Source organism: Budorcas taxicolor, chromosome 14 (genome assembly GCF_023091745.1).
Source record: "Budorcas taxicolor isolate Tak-1 chromosome 14, Takin1.1, whole genome shotgun sequence".
In the NCBI taxonomy this organism is placed as follows: Eukaryota; Metazoa; Chordata; class Mammalia; order Artiodactyla; family Bovidae; genus Budorcas; species Budorcas taxicolor.
This window is the reverse complement of record NC_068923.1, coordinates 79735283-79743981: the sequence shown is the minus strand read 5'-3', so window position 1 is coordinate 79743981 and position 8699 is coordinate 79735283. Positions and strand designations below refer to the sequence as shown.

Sequence of the window (8699 nt, the reverse complement as noted above, 5' to 3'; positions counted from 1 at the left end):
ACCCCCCTCCCCACAGCTCCATCATACTAATCCTGTGACCTATGTGCTCAGTTTCCTCTTCTGTGAAATGGGAATCTAACAGAACCGACTGCACAGTATTGTTAAGAAAATAAGTGAATGATGTGTAGAGAGGCTCAGTGCAGCGCCTGGCATACTGTAGGTGCTCCAAAAACGCTGCTGCAGTTTTTTCCCCTGCCCTTAGCTGCCAGGAGACAGGAGAGCATTGTGGTTAGAAGCACAGGCTGAGGAGTCAGACTGTCTGGGTGTGCAGTCTCGTCTCCAGTGCTAACCACTGACAAGTTAATCAACTGCTCTCTGCCTCAGTGTCCTCTCCTATGTAATGAGGACGCTCATAACTGACCGCCTCATAGGGTGGTTTTGTTAAAAGACCAAGTGGGATAATCATGGAAAGTACTTAGCACCCAGTACCTGATACACAGTAAGTACTCAGTACACTGATGTGTGCTTCTATTACTTTGCCAATAAATGTCTGTGTAGTCAAAGCTATGGTTTTTCCAGTAGTCATGTATGGATGTGAGAGTTGGACTATAAAGAAAGCTGAGCACCGAAGAATTGATGCTTTTGAATTGTGGTGCTGGAGAAGACTCTTGAGAGTCCCTTGGACTGCAAGGAGATCAAACCAGTCAATCGTAAAGGAAATCAGTCCTGAATGTTCATTGGAAGGACTGATGCTAAAGCTGAAACTCCAGTACTTTGGCCACCTGATGCAAAGAACTGACTCACTGGAGAAGACCCTGGTGCTGGGAAAGATTGAAGGCAGGAGAAGAAAGAGACGACAGAGGATGAAATGGTTGGATGGCATCACTGACTCAATGGACATGAGTTTGAGCAAGCTCCAGGAGTTGGTGATGGACAGGGAGGCCTGGCGTGCTGCAGTTCATGGGGTTGCAAAGAGTCAGACACGACTGAGCCACTGAATTGAACTGAACTGAACTGATTACTCCCTTACTACTCTGACCTGAAACATTGATTTTATTTTATTTTTTTTACTAGGCAAAGAATTTTATTTATCTTTGTCTCAAACTTTATTCTTAGGCTTCTTCAGCTTCATTAGCTGCAAAGAATGAATTGTATATAAGCAAAAACTGAAAAGAGCTGCAGTGTCCAGGGGCTTAGGCTTAAAAATATTAGAGATCTAGGTTTTATCAGATCCATAAACAAAATTTTAAAAAGCAGTCATAATATAAAATAGCAGCTCCCAGTAACTTCTTCAAGAGTTATCTTTTTCAGAAGTTAACTCAATTCAGTTTGCTTCATTCTTGGAAGTCTCATCAAAATTCTCCACAAGATCTGGAACTTCGTCATCATCCTCCTCTCCAGTGGCAAGCGGTGCTTTCCCATCCACGGATTGTTTGGGCAGAGCTTCAGCCAGTCTCCTTAAACTGGCCAGACTGTCTGCACCGAGTTGGTTTAAGATGCTGGGGAGCATTTCTGTCAGTTGCCTTGTCTCAGCGTGGCCTGTACTGGTGAAAGTGTTCGCTTCCAGAGATGCCTGAATTTTAGGGTTGTTAAAGTGGATCACTGTTCCTTGATTTGTGAACATATTCACCTCTTCAATACCAGAGATATTGTTTACCCCTAACTTCTTTAAAGAGAACTGAACTTTTGTGTCATCTGCTGTGGCTGTTCTAGGAACCACCTTCTTTCTGCGAGCAGTTCCTTTCCCACTGGCGAGCACTGGTGCCTGCAGTTTGGAGAGTTTCTCTTGGTTCATGATAGTTTTTTTCATCTTGTTAGAGCGGAAATGGGGCCACACGGGGGACTAGGGTTGGCACTCAGGTGGGCTCGGGCAGACCAGCTGAGGTTAGGCACACACACGCGGGGCCTCCCTCTAGCTGCCATCTTGCATCCCTGCATGACCTGAAACCTTTAAAGACAAAGCAGCTTCCAGCTGAGCTTTGTGCAAAATGTCACAAACCAACACCCTGCTGCAAGTCGCTCACCCAGTGGCATCATTCCTCTATTCATCCTGTGGTTTATTTCTTTTTTATCTATGTCAGGTTTTAGTTGCATCCTGCAGCATCTTTCATTGGGGCACACACACTCTCCAGCTGTGGCACACAGGCTTACTTGCCCCGTGAGATTCCATGACACAGAGGATCTTAGTTCCCCCACTAGGGATCAAACCTGCCTCTCCTGCATTGCAAGGTGGCTTCCTAACCACTGGACCACCAGGGAATTCTCTATTCATACTGTCTTTAAGGATGCTACTTGTTTGTCCCAGTCTCAGTGGAAACAAAAGTAAAGTCGCTTTCTCCAATTATACTTTACACTCCCAGACAGAGAGCTGAGTCAAGGGAGAAGAGGTACTTTTCTGAAGCCTTGATGAAATCTTTACCTAAACCTTACAAACACTGCAAAACAGTATGGAGGGTGTTTGGGTTTTCCCCACCTGCCAGCTCCTCACAGTTTATCTAAAGAATAAAGACATACACTTAGGTAAATGTGGAGATTGTAATAAAAAGATTCTGCCCCTTTTGCTTTTTGGTATCAAAATTATTTCCCAGAGTCCTCTAGTAGACTGTAAATAAGCCTTTTTTGAGAATCCCTTTCATTGGACCCGCCTTCTCTCTAAAGCATAACGAAAGGGTGGGTGAGGGGCAGGGGTCCCTAAACCTAGAAATCCTCCAAGGAAAGATTCATGGGATTCATAGGCCAGCAACACAAAACCTGAAATCTCATCTGAGAAGCTTATCCCATTACAAGAAATTACGAAAACTAGTAAAAAATAGTAGAAGACGAAACTTAGAGCTGGCAGTCAAAGCTAGCTCGAGGCGTGTTCATCCAAGACCCTCTACTCCCCTGCCATCCCCTCGCCTACAACTTTCAGAAACCTCCTCCCCTACCACACTCCAGCCCCCAACCTCACCCCCAACACACACCCACACTCCATATTCTTTATACCCTCCAAATGTCTAGGATTCGTGGTAGGGAACATTACCCCTATCCTAGACCTGTTCTCCTCCTTTGCTTTATTAAAACTTGCCCATTCCAGGCCCACACTCACTTCTATGGAAAATGACTCAAAACCTATGTTACACTGAGGCCATAGAGGTGTTTGCTTATGTGATAGGATTTAAAGCACACTGTCCTGAATGTTCTCTGCCCCCACTATAAAGTTCTCTCCCATACTCCTCCCACCGGTCCTGAAATACTGTCAAAGGAGTTTTTGCTGCATTGGATTCAACCTCCACCATTTCTATGAGCCTTCTGTTGAATTACAGTGAAGTCCTAACCAGGAATAACAGGCTTAAAGGCAATGGACCAAAAGACAAAGAAGTTGTAACAGAATAATAAAAATCAGAAAAACAGATCTAGAGCTTAAGGAATTATTTTCTTTAAAAAGAGCAGAAATGCTCCTTGACTCAACAAGGGATGACCTGGTGGCCCTAGGTTACAGGGAAAGGGCCAAAAGAGAGAGGGGCATGAGAAAGGATTAGGAAGAAATCCCCATTTCACAGCCCTGCCCAGCGCCAGCTCGGTGGTAGACCACAAGTGGAACAACCATCGGATAAAGTACTCCTCATTTCAGTATGGCTAATGCGTCACCTTCCACTATCTTGCCCCCATCTGCTTCCTCTTCTCTTGCTCCACCCAGTGAACTTCTCCCTAAAAGCAGTCAAAATGTGTACTTTCCTTTTAAAAAAATGACATCGATATGGGAATCCAGTATTGCAGCAAGAGAGCAAGGGATACATTCTGATAGGGAGATGGGACCTTTTCCACAGGTTTCTCAAGTCACTACATTGTTGTGACAGCTTGTTTCATTCTACACAAGACCAGGTTGGTTGGTTTCATTCTATTTGTGTCCTAGAGAGCCCAAGTAGAGTCCCTTCATTCATTCAGCAAATAGGTATTGAGTACCCATCGCATGCCAGAGACTGTAAGTCTTGGGAGATCCAAACATAAAGCCATATTGCTGACTTCAAGGACCTTATGTGCTGGTAAATTGACTCTCAAAAAATTCTTAGCCCTGATTTTGTAGCTTTTGCCAATTTTCATGATGTAAATATCCCCACTATGGCCGATATCAAGCTACCCATGGTTTCCCAGGTGGCACTAGTGGTACAGAACCTGCCTGCCAATGCAGGTAGACTTAAGAGATGCAGGTTCAATCCCTGGGTCATGAAGATCCCTGGAGGAGGGCACAGAAACACACTCCAGTATCCTTGCCTGGAGAATCCCATGTGCAGGAGCTTGGCAGGTTGCAGTCCATTGGGTCATAAGGAGTCTGACAGGACTAAAGCAACTTAGCGTGCACCTATGGTTTAACAGCAGGCTCACAACCCTCTTGAACATATAACATAGCACCTGGTTCAGGTACAACCTCTGAACCTCACAGTTGAATGAGGGAGACAAGAACATCGGGATACAGGGGCAGGCACAGTGTGCCATGGAACCACACAGGTAAGTGACAAGTCCTACCTGCAGAGCATCAAAGAAAATAAAGAAAATCTTAGTCTCCAGTCACTGAAGTCATTGAAAGAGAGAGTTTAAATTTTCAGCACCCCACTAAGCTATAAGCTCACTGAGAGCAGAGCTTTCTTTTTTATTGTATCTGTCTTGTAACATCTTTCAGTAGACTTTTCTGTATATCACATAGATCCACGTGACAGCTAGCAAACTGAGATTTTGAAAGAGACAGAATTAATACAAGTAGCTTGCCCATTTTTCCTGGTGGCTATGCAAGTGGTTTGGGTTTTGCAAAAGGAAGAGTTACCATTGCTAAGTGCACTTGAAAACTCATTTTATTTTTTCAACCTCAGTTTTAATTAACTGTGCATATGGCTGCCCACTCATTAGGGTCAGATGGCCCAGCTGGGGCTGGATCTTCCTGGCATCTGGACTGAGTTAGCATGTGCCTTTGGGACTTGAGTCTGTGACAAGAGCTTGTGAAGGAGAAATTCAAAAAAGGTTACAGACTCAGGTGCCAAAAGCAGCTGCATTGAGTCCTCCAAAGTGGACCCAAAAGAACAAGCAGCAACGGAAAAGAGGCCCAGAGCAACAGATCAAACTCACTCTGCCACAGAGGTCAACTGGGGACCGATCAAGGCCACAGGAGGACTGGACAGAGGCTAAAGGGTCTGAAGGTTTTAAGACTTGACAACTTTCGAAATAAGAATTCACTGACATGTCACTAAATCCAAGAGCAGAGAATGCCCAGTGACCCAGAAATACCACTCCACAGAGATGAAAGTCACAATGACAACCCTTTCTGTTGGTGCTATTTCTACATCTCATATTTTAATGCAAAACCCAAAAAACATTTAGTGGAAAATGAGTTTGTGACCCTGATAGACCACATGGCTTGCTACCTTCCAGAAAAGTGGCTTCCTTTCTGAAAAGTGTTTGTTTCCATGGACTTATTTAAAATTGTATACTAGAGTTATATCTGCGTGCCCTGCATGCTATGTTGCGTCATTTGTGTCCGAGTCTGTGTGACTGTAAGAACTTCAGTCCACAAGGCTCCCCTTGTCCATGGGATTCTCGAGGCAAGAAAACTGGAGTGGGTTGCCGTGCCCTCCTCCAGAGAATCTTCCTGACCCAAGGATGGAACCTGCGTCTCTTAAGTCTCCTGCATTGGCGGGTGGGTTCTTTACCACTAGCGCCACCTGGGAAGCCTGGAGTTGTGTCTAGCAAAGTCACAACAACTACCCTGTTTACATAGTTAGGAAAAAATCCATTAATCCATACTTGGTATTGCACAGACAGGCCGTTGACACATTGCATTTTCAACTGATGCTAAAGTAGCTGGAAAGAAGACACCACTCCAGAATATATATCAGAAAGATGAAACTGGAAACATACTTAAAAGTAACTAGCAAAAGCTTCTAGCAGTTATAAAAGGCCAATTACTCTCAGATTTTCTTTGATTCCTTCATGGAATAAATAACTCTTCACCAATGGCTACCAACCCCAGCCCTTCCCCTTTCAGTAAAAATCTTTGGGTGAACTCTCTTTAACTCTAGTTTTCTACAACTTAAGTACATCCTCAGATTGCTCCAGGAGCCCTACAGACATTTGCTTAATAGCTGAATCACAGTAATAACTAATATCTCATTTACTACATGTTTAAGCATAAAAAGTTACTAGTCTGGAGATTCCATAAACCATCAAAAATTCTCCTGAAATCATTAGAATTTACTTTATAAAGCAACAGTATTAATACACAGTAGGTATTGAATCATATTTATTATTTGCATGCTTCTTGTTGTTTAGTCAGTAAGTTGTGTCCAACTCTTAGCAACCCCATGGGCTGTAGCCCTCCAGGTTCTTCTGTTCATGGAATCTCCCAGGCAAGAATACTGGAGTAGGTTGCCATTTCCTTCTCCAGGGGATCTTTCTGACCCAGGGATCAAACTCAGTCTTCTGCACTGGCAGGCAGATCCTTTACTGCTGAGCCACCAGGGAAGCCCATTCTAGCTACTCTGGAAAGTATTTGCAGTGGTTTAGCAAACAGATACATATACTTTCTCGATCATTAAGATAAAGATAAAACATAAAAAGCATGTACCACAATGAGGAAGATTATCATATAACCTCAGACTACAGAGAGTTTCTACAACTGAATCCTAAATTTTGCTTTAGATTTTTCTAGAGGTAGATAGGAAATTTGGTGAATTATATAATTCTCATTCATTAAAATAGAAACAAAGATTTTGTCCTTGGGACTAAAATCCAAGAGAAAATTATTGCCTGAATCTATATTTAAAGAACAATAGTAGGCAATTTTTAAAGCAATTTTAAGTATACAAACATTCTTCATGTAACCATTTCTTATATTAAACCCCAAGGGTATAATATTGGGTCCAATTTCTATGAAGGCATTTCTGCAGAGAAGTAATTAATGAGCTCCAGGTTTGTGATTTTCTGTGCTAGAATTTGATGTGGAGATAGAACCTGGAAACTCTAGAACATTAGGTGGTTAGAAATTCTGTTAGATTATTTTTCTCAAATATAAAATATCATGGCTGGGCTTTAGAGAGACAACCCAAGACTGAATTCTCCTAAGTATGTTTGTAGTTCTGTTGACCCCTGATGTTAGATCCATGTGCTTTCAATAACAGAAATGCTGGGGCACAATGCCATTTGGTCACGGAAATCAAATAGATCCCAGTCGTGGTCCTTGCCTGACCCGCCTACAGCCCTTATGGACACCTTTGCTGAAGGGGTTCTGTGTGTGTACCTGGCCAAAGCTAACCAGACCAGAGGCAGTCACTTGGCTTATAGGCTAATGAACCATAGGCCACTTAAAACTTATGACCTGGCTCAGTCATTGAAAACAAAAATGTGTCCACTGCAATCCTCTCCCTTCATCATTTAAGCTAAAAAAAAAAAAAAAAGAAAGAAAGAAAAGAAATACTGAGATTAGGACAGTCAACTGTGAAAAAAAGCAGCTGAAAGATGATGATGTAGATAGAAGCCAGGATTGCTGTTGCTCCATGTGTAACGCAAAGATAAAAAAGAGGAAATGCTACACAAAGGAGAAGATAGGAAGCAGGGAAGTGCGTGGAGATACAGAAAGGAAAACACAGCAGAGAGAATCAAGGTGCAGGTCTGCAGAGGGGCTGAAGGTTCATCAGCACGAGGCTCTAGAATTCAGGCCCTTCTCTCTGTCTGTAGTCTGTGCACCTTGCCCTTTCCTGTCCGGTTCTGCAGTTTTCCCTGTTTCCTGGGTGCAGTTTTCCTTAAAATAAATGGTGAATTACCTAAGACAGTATTCTAAGTCACTCTTTCCTCACCCAAAGAGGAAAGATTTAGATATATTGCTTTGTCTACAGAAAGAAACTTCCACCTCTCCAGCAGACTGGTTGCTGGTGTCGTTAAACCAGAGGCAAATTGTCCTCAAGCAGTATCTTCTCAGTGGTCTGGACAAATTGAAATACAAAACAAATTTTGACCTGAGAGAAATATTTAAGAATATTGCCAGTGATTTGCCTTTGTGTGGGGGGGGTGTGTGGGTGTTGTTTGTGTTGGTGGGTGGGTTGTGGGAGAGGGATCTTAGTACACTTTCCTTGAAGAGTTGATTTGAAGTGACATTGTTTCCTGACCAGGGCCAGCTGGAGTGGTTAGTTGAGGGTAGCTTAATCCTAGATAACCCAAGACACTTTGCAGTATAGTCCATCTGAGTATTGAAAACTGTCAACCCAAAACATCAACTTTGATTTGGAAGAACTAATGGAACGAAAAAAGATAATGAAGTTGACCAAGGACATATTTTCCAGGAATAGACAGCCTGGATTTGAATTCTGGCTCCCAAATCTGTTAGAGGTGGGACTTTCAAGTTACTGTGGCTTTGTTTTCTCATCTGTACAAGGGAATCACTATAGCATCTCCCTTATTGAGCGGTTATGAGTTTTAGGTGAAAGGATTCAACAACATCACAGTGTCTGGCATGTGGCAGACTCTGAAAAAACGCAAGGGCTCATTATTACCCCTCCTGTGGGGAGCCTTATTTCTGTTATTTCAGTCTCTTTATTCTCAGATACTGTTCTCAGGAGTCGTTTGTGGGAAAGATTTCAAAGGAGCAAAACTTAAAAGGCAAAACATACTTAGGGAAGGTGGTTATACTGATGTGGTGGCACGAGGATATTTGGGGATTAAATGGCTGATTTTGAACAACTAAAGTTCTAAGAATTCCATGGACAGAGGAGCCTGGAGGCTATACAGGCCATGGG

At 43.0% G+C, this 8699-nt stretch overlaps 1 protein-coding gene across 1 annotated transcript; it reads right to left on the bottom strand.

The window, feature by feature from the left end:
* Positions 1-1264: 1264 nt before the first annotated feature.
* LOC128059551 (transcription factor BTF3-like) lies at positions 1265-1750 on the bottom strand. The gene has a single exon (XM_052651966.1). It carries the CDS (start codon positions 1748-1750, stop codon positions 1265-1267), a length of 486 nt encoding a protein of 161 aa, XP_052507926.1.
* Between the last annotated feature and the right edge of the window lie 6949 nt (positions 1751-8699).

Bases quoted from the DNA above. Each gene is read 5' to 3' on its own strand.
- LOC128059551 (XM_052651966.1), bottom strand. From the start codon at position 1,750: ATGAAAAAAACTATCATGAACCAAGAGAAACTCTCCAAACTGCAGGCA.